The 19,752-nt window shown below is 44.7% G+C and overlaps 1 protein-coding gene across 2 annotated transcripts in view; it reads left to right on the plus strand.

Moving 5' to 3' along the window:
* Nucleotides 1-8,775, plus strand: part of ALKBH8 (alkB homolog 8, tRNA methyltransferase) — a 56,363-nt gene extending 47,588 nt beyond the window's left edge. Inside the window, exons 11-13 of one of the 2 annotated variants that reach the window (XM_072850602.1) lie at nucleotides 1,729-1,878; nucleotides 2,912-3,418; nucleotides 6,937-8,775. In XM_072850602.1, the coding sequence (XP_072706703.1) occupies nucleotides 1,729-1,878; nucleotides 2,912-3,418; nucleotides 6,937-7,020 (741 nt within the window). In that variant the 3' untranslated portion in view covers nucleotides 7,021-8,775. Of the gene's footprint in view, nucleotides 1-1,728; nucleotides 1,879-2,911; nucleotides 6,894-6,936 lie in introns of those variants that run through there. The other variant, XM_072850603.1, reaches the window with a different exon arrangement.
* Nucleotides 8,776-19,752: the final 10,977 nt, after the last annotated feature.

Genomic DNA, 19,752 nt, shown 5'->3' on the forward strand with positions numbered 1-19,752 from the left:
TTTGAGTTTTATTAAATACTGCATGTTAATGTCTTAATTGCAAAAGTAGTTGAAGGCACTGGTAATGAGGCGTGGAATCTCTAACATGCAGGTTGTCAGCTAAATGCATTCCATGATGAGAGTAATTTAAAGACACTTCAGTTGGCTTCCACTGTGAAATGATGGGGATTTATGTTTACTTCCAAGTAAACAAGAGTTTCCTTTTTTTATTCATAAATAACACTATTCACGCAGTGCTTCAGTAAACACGGAGATGAGGCCAAGGAATAAATGGGAAGAAAGCAGTGCTAGGATTGATCTTTTCAGGTCTGTTTAGAGCTAGTTGGCAGGACAATATGTACATACTCGTAGTACTGTTTTTGTGAAGGATTATCTTGGGTTGTCAGGTTGGCATTTTCACAACTGTTTCATTTACTTTGGACCAGAAGTCAGGGACCTGACTAGAAAGCAGCTCACCTGGAAGCTTTCAGGACATATGACTGGAACAGAATCCTGGTTTTCTTCAAAACTGTGATGGTAGACTGAAAGCTAAAATGATTTGAACTGATAAAATAAGAAGTCATGATGGAAAATATATTTTCATTAATCCTTGCAAAAGATTTTTTTAAATTTTAGCAGTACTGTTGTCTCTGCTGGGTTGATTAACTAGAGCAAGTTGTTTGCTATTCTTCTTGCATCAAGGATGGTTTAGTATTCTTTCTGTGTCAAATGCAATAAACACTGTCAGCAATAATTATTTAGGATTCTGAATGTTCTCTGCTATCTACTTGTTGCTGATCATTGAAAACAAAAATAAATTAATATTCTCATGCAAGCTGAGTTTGATATACGACTTAGTAGCAGGGCTTTGGTTTGAGCATTCAGTGTGCATGACAGACATGAAAATGAAGGTGGTGCATGCCTCACTATTTGTTCTTTCAGAGGGTCTTGATCAGTTTGGATTGTTTTATGCAAGCATGTAAAAAAAACCCACCTCTTCTAGATGCTTTTTCTTATCATCTTTGACGTGAACACTGGGGAAGGTTCAAAGGGGGAAAAAAAGAAACGTTTTATGAGGTGTCCTGAAATGGTTCCTAGGGGTCACTTCATTTGGACTGTACAGAACCTTGGAAAATTATGTTGTGCTTAAATTTTTGTGGATTGTGATACTGAGGGTGAAGAGGACTGTACCTGAGCACTTCGTTATTTATACTGAAATGATGAAACCTGGGTGATCAGTGAAGCTGTGCGACGTACTTCAGCGATGCCACCAAGGTCACCAGGTTGTCATTTACACTTGTAGATTTAGCTTTTGTGAGTTCAGTATTTGGCTGCTTTAGATGTTGTCAGGTTACAAATGGTAACTGAAGGAAAAGAAAATACTGAGGTTAGGTCACCTCTCATTTTCCTGGTTTCAAGATACCTTAAGAGCCAATTTTGAGGAAAAGTTAGGTTGCAACCTGTCCTGGTTCAAAATCAGGGTGCTGTAATGAGCTGTCTAATATCCCATCTGCCATCGTTGTTTTAAGTAAGCATCCGTTTTTTTTTCTTTTTGTCTACATCTGGAAACCATATATTCCTCTTACTTAAGGCTATTTTCTCACATTCGCTCTCATTTTTATTTTAAACTAAAATGTGTTACCTCAGTAGGAGACTGTGATGAGTCTATTACTGTAAGCATCAAGTGAAAATCATTTTCCAGTCTTGTAATTATCCTCTTATGAAAAGCTTAAACACTTTCTGCTATAGGTTGGCTGTGATCGCAGCAAAAACCTGGTGGATATTTGCGGAGAAAAAAAATTCCAGGCTTTTGTCTGTGATGGCCTGTCCGTGCCAATCCGCAGTGGTTCTTGTGATGCCTGCATCTCTATTGCTGTAATCCACCATTTCTCAACAGCGGTAAGTCACCCCTCTCTGCTCCACTGTACTGCTGGATTGCTGTGCAGAGCTACTAGTATTACAAAAAACTGCTAGTTTGGCCTCATGGAACCAAAAGGGAAGAACAAAATGGGGAGAAATCGAAGGTTTGCACTTGGTGTAAGCAGTTGTCAGAGCAGAGTTAAGCTGTTGTGCTGCTGCTGCTGCTTAAACTTTCTTTTCACGCTCTCCCTCTGCTTGTCAGATGCCCTAGCTCCTCCTGGTACTTTGATCTAAGTGTTCGTGTTTCATTTTTGTCTGCTTACAATTAATGACACTAGAGAAGGGAGCTCTGCTTTGGGAGTCAAGAGATATGTTGCTTCCTGGCTCAGATCTTGAGCAGATCTCATGGGCTTTTTTCCTCTATGCCTTCATTCTCCATCTGCAAAGAACAACAGGGACACTACTCGCTAGTCTGCCATCTCTCTGGGCTGTGTAAGCTTCTCCTGGCAGGAACTGTGCAATTGTAACAAGCTTCTAGACCACAGAGCCATAATCTGAGGTGGGGCCTAAGGGAATGTTTCCAGATGCAATATAAAAAATAGGAAGAAGTCTGTTTTGGAGAAGGCTGACATATCTTTGTTTGAGTGGTCAGAAGACCTGTGTTTAAGCCATAAATCTGATTCCTTCAGCTGCAAACTTAGGGTGTGTATCATCAGGTGTGGTAGATCTGAATCTGGGATTTTAGATACTGAACAACCTTCTTGAAGAGGTGTGTGTCATTTCCAGCTGGGCTGATTATGTCCAAGAAATCCTGCTCAGCACAGCACTGTTTTCAAATGGAAACTGGAGAATGGAGAATTGTGTTCTCCACTTTCAAATGGAGAATTGTGTGTGCAGGAAAATGTTTTGGCTTGCACACAGAGATGGGCTATATTATGAATGAAAATGAATAGTGGAAAAAAATTCCTCTTATTGTATCTTCCGGGGGGACAGTAAGGAGGAATTGCTGCCATTCCATTCTCCTGTCTTTCTGTTTATGTATTAGCTTCACACTTCTGTTTTTCCTTTATAGGAGAGGAGACTGGCTGCTATCCATGAACTAGCTCGGCTTCTAAGACCTGGTGGAACGGCACTCATTTACGTCTGGGCAATGGAACAAGAATACAAAAACCAGAAGTCTAAATACCTTAAGGAAAAGAATGATAGTAAAGACAAGGAGGAGGAAATCAATACTGGCATGGCCCAGAGACTGCTTAGTGATCAAATGCCTGGTAGCAGCAGCCAGGACTCAGCACGTTCTGACCGACTCCTTAGTGACTTGAAGGACGAACGCTGTGATGCAAAGCCAGTCACAGACTCCAGACTGCCTGTTCACACTAACCGAACTTCCTTTCACTCTCAAGATTTGCTGGTTCCCTGGCACCTGAAAGGTGGCACTAAAAAGAAAGGGGAAAGTGTTGATACAGTGTCGTTTCCAGCTGGCTCTAAGGAATTGCAAGAACTCAGCCCTGTCTTCCACCGTTATTACCATGTGTTCTGTGAAGGGGAACTGGAAGCAGCATGCAGATCCCTGGATTGTGTGAGGGTTCAAAAGAGTTACTATGATCAGGGAAACTGGTGTGTGGTTCTAGAGAAGTTGTAGCCTGTGGTTTTTCCTCCACTACCTGTGGTGTTTTGTTTGTTTTTTACAGTGTGAAAGGTATTTTTAATGCAGGTTGCATCTATTGCCTCTCTTAAAATAGCAGAATAAAGATTGTTTATTGAGTTAATAACAGTAACTAGCACTGTATACATATGTTAACAAAATAATGGCCAAACTCAGATACTACCTCTGCAGAGTGTTTACTTTACTTTTGTGAATTACAGTGAAGAGGATTAAGTGGGAAAGGCCAGTGTTAAGTAAGGCCAGTGTTGAGCTTTTAAAGACAAAGGGCCTTGTTCTCCCTTCTCTTACACCAGTTTATGTTGGTGTAGCTGTAGTGGCCTCCCTACAGCCCACAGCTAATTGGAATGGAGCTCTGGGTGGGAAAGGTGAAGCTGTTTGCTGTATAAAACTGTGGGTCAGGGAGGAGGGACGGAATGGCATGTGAAGCAGTTTAGCTGAAGAGTCAAAACATTGCCTAAAGTTCAGTAGAGGGTCCTGCCTGTTTTGTTGTCTGTCAGCGGTCACAGATCTCTTTCAGCTTGGAATTTACTCTCTTTTCTTGGTACTAATGATTTCCTCAAGGGGAACTGGAAAGCCAGTGGGATACCACAGCCCTTTTTCTCCTCCTTGACTCTCAAGCACCTACAATTCATGCTGTCACTCCCCAGATTGGTCTAATGTTTGAAAGCTCCCCTGAGGTGTGAGGTTGCCCAGCTGGAATACCCTGACCAGCTCTGCTAATCGCCTGCCTTCCTGTGAGCGCAGGGCTCTGCCTGCAGCACCAGGGCTCATGGTGTGGTGGCAGCTCAGATGCCCCTGGAAAAAAACAGGAAAAAGATTAAAGTGAGGGCAATATTGGTGCAAATTTTCTGCAGGGGAGTTTCAACCCCTAAATGTTAGCAGTGGAACAATTTTTATTTATTGTACTTCAGAAGAATAAAGAACTGGAGTAGAGAGGAACTGATGCTGGGCTGGCTGACTCACAGCAGCTATTGCTGCCATTGCCTGCAATGACTAGCACAATTTATTTAATACAGCCCTTGTATTATCAAAGGAGCGTGCCACCTGCAACGCATTTCCAGAATGAAAATATAATGGACTGGCTTTTGCGTGATGAGTGGCTATTGGTGCCTCTGAAAACTTGTATTGCTAGGCTATGCCCTCATTGATTCATTGCCTGTAGTTGTAGCAAGATCTATGGTATAGGCAGATCATTGCTGCTTTAACTAATGGCATCTAAACCTGAATCATGGGGACTTGGAGGACAGCTGTGTGCCCTTGGCCCACTCCTCCCTGCCTCAGACTTGCAGGTTAAAGGGGTTGCTGTGCTGGCAGCCTGTTCCCAGTCACCACTTCTGCTAGGCTCTGCCATTTCCCCCTCATCATGTAATGGAGAAAATCTGAGGAGAATGACAGTGGTAAGAGAGGAGCTTGCTGCCACCACAGTTCATCTGGCCTGTGCCTTGCTCGCTATCTGCTTCCAAAGAGCCCTTGGGGAAGGAGATCTCATTCCTAGCTGCACATGTTGTCCATGTAGCAGCAGCACTGTCCTACCTGATTTCTTTGGGCTACAGGGAGGCAGAGGGGCATGTCCATGGCAGATGAGCCGCCTTGGGCATGTTCAGGAGTTGGTTTGCACATGTTTAATAAATACCACATAGCTGGGATGTGTTGGACTTCTCATGTGTGTGCAGTTTGGCTCTTCTAGTATGCGATAGAGCTGGTGAGTTTATGCAGGAGGAGCCTTCCTTTTTCCTTGCTAACATCTGTGGTCAGGCTGCTGGGCATTGCTAATCAAGATCTTGTGATGTGAGCAGGCCCTGATGTTGTCAGGGGAGACATGGTGCTGGAAAGTGAAGAACTAACACTTGCTGTCAATCATGCAGTTTCCATCATGGGAGCAACTCACTGTTTGAGTGGTCTGGGTGTGCAGACATGCAGGAGAAGGCAGTTGCCACTCCAAGCCTTGATTTAAGCAAGAAAGTCCAAGATGGGAAGCAGAAACTGAGTCTAAAGAGTGAAGTAAACTGGTTGATGCCATAGGCAGAGATGGAAATGTGATCCACTCCCCGACTGCATTGCAGGACCAGGCTAACCCTCTAATCTTGAACAGTTTGCTACGCTGTAAATGTTTTATTTCCCAACTCCAGACAGCTGCCTCTTCCCCACCCTTGCCTGGAGCTGGGCTTCCCCACACTGTTGGAGTGAGAGGGGCTAATCATGGCTCTTGCAGTCAGTATGGAGGTTCCCATCCACTAAAGTGTAGCCCACAGGCAGTGATGATCGCATGTGTTTGATATTCAGTAGGGCTGGTACCTGTTCTCTGACTCTGCTTTTTGCTCCTCCTTTACCCCTTGTTTGTCTCTTACCAATCACTGGTTTTGTTGTTTCCTATTTTCCTCCTCTTCCTTTGACCTAGAGGGGAACTTGCTTGTCCTTGCTTCTGCTCCCAGCTGACATGCTGTGGGCAGAGGGCAGCCCTGGGAAGACATGCAGGAGGGTGCTATGCTGATAGTATCATGAGTAAATGGCAGCACTGAGTAATATATATTCAAGCTAAGAAAACTTAAGGAAATGTGGCAAATCAGCTGTGAAACCTGGGTTGTTGTTTTTAGTTTTATTTGGCAGTGCATACTGCTGAGAAACCTGCCTACCAGTTAAGACTGCATTGTGTTTTGCAGGGGTGCCCCAGAGTCTTCTCTTCCTTCTGGAATATTTCCCAGAAAGCTGCATTTCCCACGGGGGGCCGGTTTTCAGAAGGGCCCTGCATGACACAGTTTTGCATCGAGGCCCCTGAGCTGGCTTCAGTACTGGGACGCTGTGTTTGGGTGCAGCAGTGCACCCAGTTCCCAGTGGGCTGTGGGACTGGAGCTAGCCCGGACAGCTCCCGGGCGCAGTGCCACATGGCGTCGGTGTGTCACTGGTGACAGAGGGCAGGGACAGCCTCTGTTGGGTGGCTGTGCAGTAACTAACTCACTAAATTGGGCTGCCTATTATTTCTGATTACTATGGATTGCATTAATGTAGAAGAAAGTAGGAGGACTGCATTTCTTAAGCTCTTTATCTGCATGGCCATGTGTTTGTCGGTGCCTGGATTCCTGCTGAGCGGACAGCAGCTGCTGTTCTGTTTGCCTGTAGGTGCATTTTCCATAAGGATATACAGTGGACTGGCAAGAAACACAAGTGCTGCTTAAAACAGTCCAAAGTGCTGCCCTATCTTGACCTTGTGTGACAAATTAGGAAATCGGGTCTGCAGTAGTGCTCGATTATTCAATGTACTCTTGTTCTGCCTGGGGAGAGCACAGAGGTGCTGCCTCCAAATTAACTGCTGGCTCTGAGCTGCGCATGGGGTTAAGTGCTGTTTTAACTTAGGGCTTGAATGCACCAAGTAGACATAAACCCTGAACAGTCGAATGTGGACTTCATGTAACAAAGTGATCTATTTTTCTCAGGTGCTGTGGCTCTCCCAGAGCTCTGCTGCTTCCCTGTGCTTCCCCGGCAGAGGCAACTTTAGGCAGTGTCTGGTGTGGCATTAAGCACTTCTTGACTGCCAAGGCTGATTAACATAATTTCCTGACTGCTGCATAAATGAAGAGGTCAGATTCCATCTTTTACCAGTTCTGTGGTGAAGCACCTGGGATGCCTGAGGAAGGGTCAGACTTTGCTGTCAGCCTTCAAATACTATTGGTATTCCTGCTGTGAGGTATTCCTTTCAGCAAACTGCTTTTAGCTAAGACACAGCAGCATTTCCCATCCGTTTCACCCTGACCCAGAGTAGAAAGTGTTGCTCTCCCCGTCCCAGGCAGGCTGGCGGTGATGGGTCTCAGCTGGTCCTGGTTCTGGAAGAGGGTTCTGGTATGGAGAACACCGGCTTGGGCAACGCCGATGTGTGGGTTGAACATGCAATACATAACTTGTTACCAAAGGGGATTTTCCCAGCATTCCTGAGGGCTGTGAGCCAGAGGCCGATCCCAGGAGCCTGTCAGCTCTTCAAAGACATTACAAGAGTTGAAAGAACTCTGACATCCTCTGAGGCCTGGAAACGTTGTGAAATACTTCTTTGATTAAAGTCAGGCAGTCTCTTCAGATGCTCGGAGAGGAATCAAGTGGTGAAGGAGAAAATGACAAGGGAGGACGGCAGGTAGATGTTAACAAAATGTATTGCAGAGGTTTATCGAGGGGCTCGTTACAACACAGAATTACATGCAACCATCTCTGCAGTACTCGCCCCATTTTACCTCCTGGAAGTGTAATGAGCTGAAACTCTTTAAGGTCAACAGTTGGATTTAAATGTTACAGGTTTCACAGTGCAGTGGTTTTCATAATTATTATGTTCCTTTTTTGGCCTTATTTAAATAATAAATGTGGTTAAATGGTTATTCATTTGCAGTCTAGAAGATAAAGGGAAAGCAGAGCTCCACGTGGGTATGACCTGTGCTGTGAATGCCAGTGCCTCTCCTGCGGCAGTCCTCCCCCGTGTCCCGGTCATCCCCAAAGTGCCTCAGTGCACCCAGGAGTAAGGAGGTGGCAATTCCTGCTCCAGCCCAAATCCAACTGTTAGTTTAGCTCTGGGCACCTGCAGGCAAATGTCTGGTGGTGCGACCAGAGGTGGCTGTTTGTTTTGGGGGTCACTGTCCCCCTTGTTCCCAGGCTCCTGTTCCAGGAACCACCAGGCTACTCCATCTGACCCTGCATCAGACAGACCTGTCTGCTGATGTGTTGCACTGTCCTGCCCTGACAAAACAAGTGCTTCAGAGCATTTGCATGCTTAAAGCAAAGTACACGAATGATGTGATTTGTTCTCCCGGGGCAGACAAAAAAATGAAACCTGCAAAGCACTGAGGGCTTCTCTTAACTTCATAGAGGTCCTTCAGACTGACATCCTGGTGCAGTGATGCCAGTGACAAAACTCCCCCAGACCTCAGAGAGGCTGGATTTCCCTGGAAGTGCTCAACTTAAGCTTAGTAGGGAGAGGCTTAGGACAGCAGATGGCGAGGGACAACATGCTGATTGTGTTGCTTTGCTGACTGAGAGCCCCAAAAAGCTGTGTGGGGACCACAGCTTCTCTTCAGAGAACTTGAAGGACTGGCCTTGGCAGAGTGAGCAGAAGATGAGCTCTTGTACTGCTCCTCAAGGCTATATGAACTCAATGTAGAGGAGAATGCAGTGGGAAAGGCAATTTTCCTTGTTTTGTAATTTCTCCAACAGTTTTAATGTGATTGAAGAATGCTTCATAGATCTATATGCCAGTCCTTCCTTGATCAAAGCATCAAAATCTACTTGAGAACCTATTTCTGGTGAAGCTTCCAAATGATGATTCTAAGAGAATATTTAGGTCTTTACTGAGCAATAAAAATCTCAAGTTTGCTACTTGCCTGTTTTTTTTCTGTTTGGTTTTTCAGAACTGTTTCTCTATTTTTAGTGGAGTTTGTCAAGATCTTTATTTTTGTGTGCACAACAATTTCCAACATGATTTTATTGAAATCTGTGATGAAAAACTTGTGGATGTGTTTAGAGAAGTTCTGCATGTGGAAAAAGATGCCATTTCCATGTGCAAGAAGGAATACAAAAAACTTCAAGCTTTCCTTTTAAGTAAATTCCTTGTTTATCAAACATGAAAATAAAAAGCCAATACAGAAAAATCCCAAGTACTCTCCCCTATGGCAAGCCACGCTCCAGCCATTGGACTGGCTCGTTAGTCTGTTTTTTCCCATTTTATGTGAATCTGGAGGGGTCTCAAAGTGCAGCCCACAAATTTCCCTTGTTACTGGGGTTCATATTTCTGCGAATTCCAAAAATGGGGTTTGGTTAACTTTTCTGCCTTGTCTCCTACATGGTTAACAGTACGTACTATCTTGCCCCCTTATTTATTTCCTTTGCAGTGATGCCTAGAAAATACTGGAGCGGTGTGCTATCAACAGCTATTGCCTGTCCCACGGCTGGGTGACTCCTTGCTCCCCTCATCTGTATCCCTATTTCCTTCTGCCTTATTTGTACATTCGCTGAGGCGTGTGCTCTTTGTGTTTGTGTAGTGTGAGTGCAGCTGGCTGCTCCTCTGCCACTGTATTTCACATAGGGTTTGGTTCCACAGGTGTGTTCCTCACCAGCAAAGGCAGACTGAGATGTGTCCTCTCTTAAGCTGTGGATCCCATCCCTCAGCTATGCTGAAAACTCAGGTGGCTGCATGGAGAAAAATTACATGAGATACATGATTTGTAGGAGGAAAGAGGCCTGAGACAGATGAGATTGCCCCAGCTCAAGGTTATTCCATGGACCCATGCAGATCTGTATGGAGGGTCCAGATGGCAGGAGATGGTATTCAACCCCCAACTGAGCTTTTGCTTTGCCTAATTTCTCATTTTTTTAGAAGTATATTGATATGTGTATAATAAGCTTATTCAAAAAATGACAGCTGAATTACAAACCAACACAATACAAAATCCACACGTTGTGATAGCAAACGGCGTGCCAGATTTCTAGTTTCTTTCTTCTGGAAAAGCTATTGCATGATAGGAAATGATGAAGCAGGATGAGGGCTTAGGAAGATGTGCACTTCAGACAATCTGCCAGGTATTCAGCCTTTAATCCTGCAGACCATCAGTCTGCTCTTAGCAGACAAAGCAATTAATCTGTACAAGGGATGCAGATATTAGGTCAAGGTCTTTTCTCCCAATTTATGTACTCAGAGTGGCTTGAGAGGTACAGGAACAAAATGTCTGGAACTCAGGATAATTCATCTTGTCTCAGACACATTGCAGTCTTGTTCAAAGGGGCAGCATTTTAGTGAGGGTTTGACAGACAGCGTGGTAGTCCGATGCCAATGCAGAGAGAAGCCAGCAGTAGTTCTTGTTGAAAATAAAGGATCTCCTGGGCAGAATGATGCTATTTACACTGCACCTGCATGATGGGTCCAAATCAGACCTGGCTGCTGATGGGTGCATCTCTCTAGCCTGAACAGGGCCAGGTGTCTCTCATCTGTCCATGCTATGACTGATTCATTATTTCATCCAGAAAAGCTCAAGGTATCTCTGAGCTTCAAGGAGGCTGAGGACCCTGCTTTGATGTTGGGTTTTGAGTTCTTGTGGGGACAGCTATGGCCTCAGCTCTCTGCAGCTCAGGCGAATCATATGAAGTCAGATTCTCCTAAAACTCTTCTGTGCTAAACTTGTAGGTCACTGAGCTCAAGAGCTGAATTTTCAATCCTTCATATCCTTCTGTGCTCCCCCCGACTCAGAGGCATGGTTTCAACGCAAGGGGCAGTAAATAGGCAGAGTGTACTTCTAGATGAAGGTGAGTGCTTGGGGTCAAGAGCTCTGAGAAGCTCTTGACATAGGAGCTTCGTCTCCTGCCTCCTGGTATGTATTTCTATAGCATCTCACATGGTTAAAACAGAAGTGGACCATGCTTCACAGGAGGGGCTTAGTGATGCCTTGAGAAAGGGCCACCTCCTGAGGCTTGGGCACAGCTTTGAAATGTAGATAGGAGGTAGGTGAAGAGCTGCTTGGTGATGGGAATACACAAAGCAGAACCGAAGTACCTCGTGCAAACGCTCAGGCCTACAGGGCTATTGTGTGGGAAGTTTTCTCATTGCAATTTTAGATGTGTGTTATTTTGGATTTGTCTCCATCTTCCCTATTTCCATGTTGTTAGGAATCAACATGCAACACGCACTTGCTAACAGGACAGCTTCTTCGGGGTCAGGTGTCCTTGGACCAGCTTTTGTTTTGTATCAGAGTCAGAAGTGGTCAAATGAAAGGCTCCAGGAAGCATGTTTGGGCTCTGGGGGTAGCTGTGAAATAAAGGCTTTAGAAGAAAGAGCACACTGTATTTCAAAACTGATAGAAGGAAAGGACGTGTGCATGAGGGCTCTGGGAAGTTGCTTTGCTTTTATTTTCTCTGTTTAAGCACTGACGAGGGGGAGGACCTGCAGGAACGTGCATGGAGAGCTGCACTCTTCTGAGCTTGCCGAGGAGCTGCCCAGCCTGCACAGTGCCACAGGGAAGATCACTGTGCTGGTGTGTGCGCAGACGGAGATACAGAAACGTACTTGTTATTCTTGTGATGCTTCTGTGTCTGCTTAGAGTCAGGTGGTTGAGAGGGATGTTTGCTCGCTTTCTAGCTGTACAGGGATGCAGTACGACAGAAAGGGCAGGACTGGTGGGCTTCCCTGACAATGAAGCAGCTTGTAGAGAGGGGCTCCCAGCAGGGTCTGTTAGCTCAGTGGTCTGAAAGAGAGTGACTCTGAGACAGAAGGACTTGCCTGCAGGATTGTGTCTTTGATTTTCCTGGAGTATTTTAAAGACTGAGCTTGCAGCCTAGCTGTCCAAGAGAGATGGTCATGGAAGTGGTGTGATGGGAAATGGTGTGGTAAGGACAGTGGTGTGATCAGCAGGAATCCTTTTCATGTTCTGGGAAGGGGAGGACTTACCTTCAGGTGTGGAAGGAAAATTACTTTTAGATAGAATTTGGAAAGACAACCCTTGCTACTGCTAGGTTGCCTGACTTCAGTACTTGAGTTGCTTTGTTCCCTGGTGTTAAGGGGTCATGAATAGATGTGCCCGACAGGAACTGGTCAAGTTTAGCAAAGACAAATGCAAAGTCCAGCTCTTGGGGCAGAACAACCCCATGCACTGGGAACAGGCGAGACACTGACCGGCTAGGTGGCATTTCTGCAGAAAAGAAGCTGGGTTCCTGGTTGACAACAAGCTGAACATGTGTCAGCCCTGGGACACGGCCCAGAGAGCTTGTGCAATCTCTCTCCTTAGAGATTTTGAAAATTCAGCTGGGCAAAGGCCTGAGCCACTTGGTTGGACTTTGAAATTTGTTCCACTTTGAGTGTAGTTGGACTATGTGAGCTCCTGAGGTCCCTTCCAAGCCAAATTGTTCTATGACTGTGACCACAACTAACATCCAATTTTTTCTTGTTATTTTTCCCCTGACCCTTGTCAGCAAATCGCTCACCCATGTGGTTCCCTCACTGCTCCCTCTGTGTCTCTATTTCCCTTGCTTCACACTGATGCTCTTCCAGTGTCCGTGCTGCCGGCATGGCCACGCTGGCTGTCTTGCTGCAGCAGGGAGGGGACAGTGCAGGGAGCAGCAGAATGGGGCCAAGAGCTTCCCGTGCTGTTCATGGTCTGATTCCCTGCAAAGGTCCTTCCCTGCCGCAGGGGACAGGTGCTGGCAGTCCGGCACAGGACCAGGGTTTGAAGGGGATTGTTCTGAAGTCAAGGAAGAGAAAGAGAAATACCATGGAGCAGTGGGAGGGAAGGGGTGACACCACCTCAGTCTGCTTCTGTTCCCTTATTGTCACATCACAAGCCTCTGGAACAGGCAGGCGTGGGCGACACATACCGTGTGAAGCAGTACAGCTTACTGCAATTTCATCCTGCCCCTCATCTTTGCACTCTTCTCATGTGAGGAGATATCCAGACTTAAAGACTGTAGAAAGAAATGACCACTTCTAATATTGCTAAATGCATCTTTCTCTGAAATTAATTCACAAGGATAAAGCCAGCAACTTCTGGTTTTACCTGGATCTTTCTAATTTCCTATGGGTGTAAATACCTGTGATAGCCCTTGGTGCAGGGTATTTCACCGAGTACTTTGTCTAAGTGCTTAGGGTCGGCTTGGATGCCACCAGGCTGGACCTGTATGCCTCCAAGTTTCTCCTAGGCTGAGGAGATTGATTTGTGGTGGGGCTGTAAGCAAGCCCTCCGCTGGCCCTAAAATCATCAAGCCACGAAGCAGCTGTGTTAGCACGGCCAGCACGTATGCAAGGTGGGAAAGCACAGGATCTCCCTCAGCCAGGCAGCTGCCACACTAATCCTTGTGCTAAATCAGGCAGGTAGGTTTGAGATCCAGCCTGGCACCGCCTTCTGCTCAAGACTGCCATCCACAGTGGGCTGCCAGACCCCTTCTGCCTGATTTAACCCCAGGAGAGGGAAAATGGCTGAAAATCCCACAGGGAGAGAGATGTCCCAAATGGCATTAAGTTAGATGTCTGCGTCTCCCAAGTGCAGGGTCAAAACACAATCTGAATTTAGCCCTCTGATGTCTTTTTAGGAAGTGTGTCCATTTGCCATGGGCCACCAGGGTTGTGCTGTGTCTCTGGGGACAGCTGGTTGAGGACCTGGTCTTCACAGTTTGTCGTTCTGCAGGGACGTGTGGTAGTTCAGATAATAGAGCTACAGACTTTGCAAAGGTTTCTTGACCTCCATATTATTTTGAACGATGTGAGAAGCAGAAGGAAAAACACAATGCTTTTTCTTGGCAACAGATCCTTTCACTGCTATAGCATGTTTTCAGAATTTAGGGCAAAGTCCTCCGAAATGTACTCTGGCAGGAAAAGTTTGCATGGTTTTCTGCTCTCCGGAAACATGTATGTTACTGTGCAGACAGAACCAGCCTGCTGTGCTGGGCAAACACATCCCTCTCATTCCCTGTTCCTGATCTGAGCCTGACTTGTGTTCAAAGTCAGGTCAGAAGGGGCTTTGAGCAACCTGATCTAGTGAAAGATGTCCCTGCCCACGGCAGGGGGTTGGACTAGATGATCTTTGAAGGTCCCTTCCAACCCCAACCTTTCTAGGATTACAGATTCTCCCATTACAATTTGATTCCTTGTTTTGCTCCCACGGCAGCTCTAGTATTCCTGTCCCACTGCAGGAAAGCTGGAACAAAATCGCTTTCCCTCCGTTTCATCCTGTTTGTCCGGGTCTGGTCTGTGTGCCAGCCGATGGCCATCAGTTACTGCCTCCTTTAAACAGACACAGTGGTGCTGCTTTGCATAAAGAGTAAAGCCACCAGGACCAAGGTTGAACATACAAACAGTTTATAAAAAGAGATCAGAATCCGTATGGTGTCGTGTTCCCCAGACCCTCCCTGCTATTACCAGAACAAATGAGGGGACAGCAAAGAACTCAGCGTTTACCTTGTCTAATACAGACTAACATTTTGCAGACGAAGGTAAAAACAAACTTTCAGTGGGTGTTTGTGTGCATATCTTAAGTGGTTAGAGAAAACATCCCTGGCAACTCTTACCAGATGTGTTTACAAGATGTACGTCAAAAGCTACTGCCACATCTGGATGCTGTCAACTGAACTAAATTTAGCACTTTGCATTGCAGCTACTTGCTTCAGTGGTGCCCTGGGTCTGAGTGCAGTTTCAGGGGGATTGAAAAAAGAAATTAAATAGCTCAACTACGTGCTTAGGTTTTGACTTAGGCACGTGATTGTAGATCCTTTTTAAAAATTCTTCAGTCTGCTGCTGGTGCTCACTCTCTTGTACTAATCCCCACTGGTGGGATGTTTTATTTTTTAAAGACGTCTTTGAATAGAGACTGGGAGCATAAGGAATGGGTAAAGATTCTGCTAGTCTGACTTAGTTTTAGTTTCTGAAATGCAGTAGAGGATTGTGTTCCTGCAACTTGAGGGTGAAAGAGGAAAAAGAAGATAGTTTTATGCCATATTACTCTTCTGCCCTTTCCACTCCCCTTTCTTTGTTCTCAAAGGGCTATTTTAATCAAACAATCACAAGGTTGCTACAAAGCCATGATCTCCAAATGTCACTGGCTTATGGGCTGGAAAAATGAATAAGTAATTTGTTGCAGGCAGTACTGTACTTCTGCTTTTCCTCCCTGTCCAGCTTGGACTGCAGTGACCGTGGGGTTTTGTGCCTGCAAACTGGTCTGCATGATCCTGTGGCCAGCCTGTTCTGCCTGCAAAGCCACAGCTGGGGGCAGTCAGTGCTAAGTTGTGCTGGATAGCAGGAGTTTTGGTAATGCAAATGTGCAGCCTACCCCTCTGAACTCTCCCGCATCCCTGCCCTATGGAAACTGATAGGACAGCCAAGGATTTTCCTCTTCTGCTGAAACTCTGGACTATTTACACAGTTAGGTTTTGGGATCTCTCAATACCAGAACACTTCAATACAGCTTCGGTGGGAGTCAGAGATCTCTGCCACTTAACACAGAAAAGGCCACGTTTTTCTGCTAGTGACATGTCCTGATGTGTCCAGAACATGGACTAAGAGTGTGTCCACCACCGGCACCTCTCCCACGTGCCTGGACAGCTGGGTGTAGAGAAATCATGGTTCTTCTGGTCAAAAAAGAGGGGATTTCTTTTCAGCAGCTTGACTATGAGAGATGACATAGCAGTATCCCTCACAGCTGACCCTCCCCTTAGACACCTAGTATGTTGGATGGCATGCCCAGTTCAGGCTGTTTCCTATATAATACAGTAAGCTTACAAAGGCTGAGTGTTGCTTGATCAGCTGTCTACGGGGAACCCTAGAGAAAGCAAAGAAAGGTGGGGAAGAGGGGCACTGGTTGATAGACCCTACAGAAAATTATAATTTGGAAGAGGAACCAGTGGACAAATTGTTTCACATGCTGTTAGTAGTGAGATTCCTGTGCTGGGAGAATATGAAAGAGCAAAATAGGCCAGGGTAGGAGGAATGATGACAAGAAAAAGGTTAAGAGTAGGCAAGCGTGTTTAAAGAAGGTAGCTGCAGCGGCTCCCTCAAAAATTGATGAGCAATGGAGCCGCTGAGGTGGAAAGATCTAAAATGTTGTCCTAAGTGTAATGGGCACTTCGTGCTTGAAAAGCTGCAAGTCAGAGATTGGAAAGGAGGAAGCTGTTGGTCAGGGCATGAAGAGCAATGCTGGACATATGTTACCAGACTCTTCTTGCCCAACATGGTGTAACAAAGCGGGGGAGGTAGGGGTCAAAAAGGAGATGGAGGTGAAAACTCTGAATCAGAGAGGGTAATGAAACTTGTGTAGCTGGGAAGGTAGAAATAGCAAAACAATGCAAATGGTTGATGGGGGGTGTTACAAAGTGCCTGAGGGTCAGGCATAGCAATCATAGAAAGAATCAGGTTGGAAGGGACCTCTGGAGCCATGTAGTCTAACCTACTGCTCAAACCAGGCTTAAATTCAAAGTTAGAACAAGATGCTCAGGGCTCTGTCCAAATAACTTAAAATTTTTTCAAAGATTTTTGTCAAAAGTTGTGATACCATAACTTCTGTGGGCATTTCTCCACTAACCTTGATGCAGGCCAAGGAGGTCTTTTTGCTAGTGCTGACTGTCACGAAAAAACTTCTTCCATGGAGGCCTTTGTATTACCAGTTCCTGAAGTAATCCATGCAGCAAAGAGGAAGCACGTTCTGTTACATTGCTACATATCCTAAAGGGTGGCTAGTGTTGGGTGTTGTGAAAATGTTCCTGTTCCCTTGTCTGAAGACTACAATGGAGTGTAATAACTTGAATAACTTGAATAATAGCTATCTACATTGAAGTCACCCTTAACTCAAAGAGCGTTAAGGGAAATACAAATGTTAAGTGTTTATTTATAAAATCTAAACAATGAAGGTGTTAATGCCAGAAGGAAGAAACCACATTTGATGTACTTTCCCAAATTCAAACCTGAAAGATTTCTGTCCTCTTATCTTAGAAGTGTTTATCTCGCCCACATGGCCATGGGCCACTTAAGTTCTGAGTTTTCCTTTTGAGGAAAGAACCATGAAGAACAGTGCTAACTTTTATGCCCTAAATCTTATTTGGGACTTGCTTTGGTCTTCATTGAAATTATTTCCCTCCCTTTACTCACTGGACTTCTATCTTTTTGATTTCCCTGACTTTTAATATTTGTTCCTCTGTCTTTCTTCATGCCTTGGGAAATGGTGATGTCTGTTCTTATGCCAGGACTAGGCATCTCCTTCCCTTGACAGAACTATTATGAATATGAAACTTTTCCATGTGCTGAACCTTCTAGTCCATATAAATAAAAATACAGATGTGTTTCATATGTACCTCTTGCTACTGGCTTTTGACTGAGTGAGTTGTGGGCATCTTGCTGCTGGCTTTTGGCTGAGAGAGTTGATTTCCATCACATCCATGTTGATACTGGATATAAGGTGGATATAACTAACTCGCATTTCAGTCTTGAAGAAGTATAAGGCAGCGTAGGAAGTCAGAAATTTGCTTTAATGTACTAAGAGATGGAAAAGCAGAGAGATTATAAGAACAGGGTGTAGGGAAGAGCTTGGTGAATAGAAACTACAACTTAATATCAATAGAGCATGACAGCGGAGAGTGGAGACTAATAGTGATCAGTTAAATGGTATGATCCCAGTGGGAACAATTAAAGTAAATGTCTCAGAGATATTAAACATAGGCTAGAAAAACAGCAATCAGCCTGAGTGATAGCAAGCTGCTGGTGTGCATACAGGATGAAGAGAACTTCTGAAAATGATATGGAAAGTCATCTGTGTAGGTAAGTCTGAGCAGAGCTCATACGTGCTCCATGTAAAGTGAATGGCAAAGAGCATGCTTGGGGAATTGTGTGCCAGAAATTAATGTCATGCAGCTGTCACTGCATACAGCAAATGTTCTGAATAGTACAAAGTATTCCCCTGAGTGTGGGAAATACTGGGTGGACATGGAGCTATCCCAAACACTTACATTATGAGAGATTTAGAGTGATAACATTTTCCATACACTACAGGATTCTCAGATTTACCAGAATCTGGACGAGTTTTAGTCTCAGAATTCCAGTTCAGATGTGTTATACCTGTAAATATCACAGAAACAGTTTCCATTTGGAAAGGGAAAACAGTAAAGATTTGTCTATAAATACTAAAGAAGATTAACAGTTACTGTCTCCAGTGTGCTTTGTTTTGTGTATTCTTCTTGCTGCTACAATTCAGGATTTCTTGTCATTATCACTTTCTGTGTGTCACTATGGTTTTCTATAATTTACTGGGGAGAAAAGAGGGAAAGACATTTCATTCATCATTGCAAATCTCTTTTATGTGTGTTAATGCACTTTATATGAAGTGATTACACTGACAACAGCAGGATTTGGACCCTAATTTATTATGCAAATAACTTACCCTGCATTAACTAATATGTGTCCTCCTGGGGCAGAATCAGAATTGCATGTCTTTGTCCAAACTGCTCAGAAAGGCTGTACCTGACATCTCAAGTGGCCACAAATGAATCATTTTCCTTCTATTGTCTGCCTCCTCACCAGATATTTGCTACAGAGATGCTTGTTGAATGCAGACAGCTTGTTCCTGTGCCTGATGGTGCTCTCATCCACAAGCTAGATACAGATTTCTAGGCTGAGCCACCTCACCTAACTTTAAAAGACACCGATGTTCATGCCTACATCTCAGGTCAACAGCAAAACTCTCTGAATAGTTATCAGAGACAAATAGGGACTTTATAGTGTTATTTGTCTGACTGACTTCATTTTGTACAAAATATTCAATAAGTCTCCTGTCAGACGGTTACAAAATTAAGACTTTTTCTTAGCCAAGATTTTGAAGCCTCATCTTCACTGACATTTGTCTTACCTTTGAGAATGCCAGCTGTTCTTCTTTTGATATCTTGTCCTCCCCTTGCTCCTGTGATGCTTTTCCTTCCTGAGTTTCCTGCAATTCTAATCACTTTGTGCATGTCCTTGAGTGAGTTTCTCTCCCCTTCCCTCCTGATAGACTCCATAAGACTCTGCCCTTGTTCCTCTCTCCTCCTTATCTTGATGTAGTCTCATCCACAAATACAAAATTAATTATCAATGGTATGCAGACAAGCTGCAGGTCAAACTTCCATTCCAGACTTGTTTCCTTATGACAGATTAAAATCATGGTTCTTTCCCTTGGCTATCTGGCAGACACAACCCACTGTGGCTAAAACAAAGTTTGTTAGACTTTCTCTAGATGTAGGTTTTTATGGCTTGCTTGCTGCAACATTTATTTTCCTTCAGCCTCAGCAATGTAATCTTACCACGTTTATATCTGGTTACATACCTATATCCAGCGTGCTACTGCAGAGGTTATCTTCCCAGCTTCTCATTTTCACTCTCGCTCTCTTTATGTTCCTCCACTGGCCCTCTCTTTGTCACATCCTGTTTTTCTATGGTTTTCAAAGTCTTTGGGATGTAAAGTGAACCAATGTCAAGTGAAAAATGCAGGAAGTGAAAAACCCCCTAGCGTATGTGATGCAATACTAGCTTTCTGCATGTAAGACTTCCGGGAGTGCTCCTGTTCTTGCCCAGTGTGCGTGTCTGTGTACGCAGGACACTAGATGAGAGTGACAGGCTCCTCCAGGCTCATCTGATCCCTTCTTTACTTCAGACCACTTCTTATGTCCTCATCCTTTTTGGGGCACTGAAGGGAACCCTTCAATACTGCTCTCCTTGAGCTTCTTTCTTCACACCTTCTCAGGAGCTGCTGTTACACTGAGAAAATGCCTGTATCTCACTTGCT

This window comes from Ciconia boyciana, chromosome 1 (assembly GCF_034638445.1).
Source record: "Ciconia boyciana chromosome 1, ASM3463844v1, whole genome shotgun sequence".
Taxonomy (NCBI): domain Eukaryota; kingdom Metazoa; phylum Chordata; class Aves; order Ciconiiformes; family Ciconiidae; genus Ciconia; species Ciconia boyciana.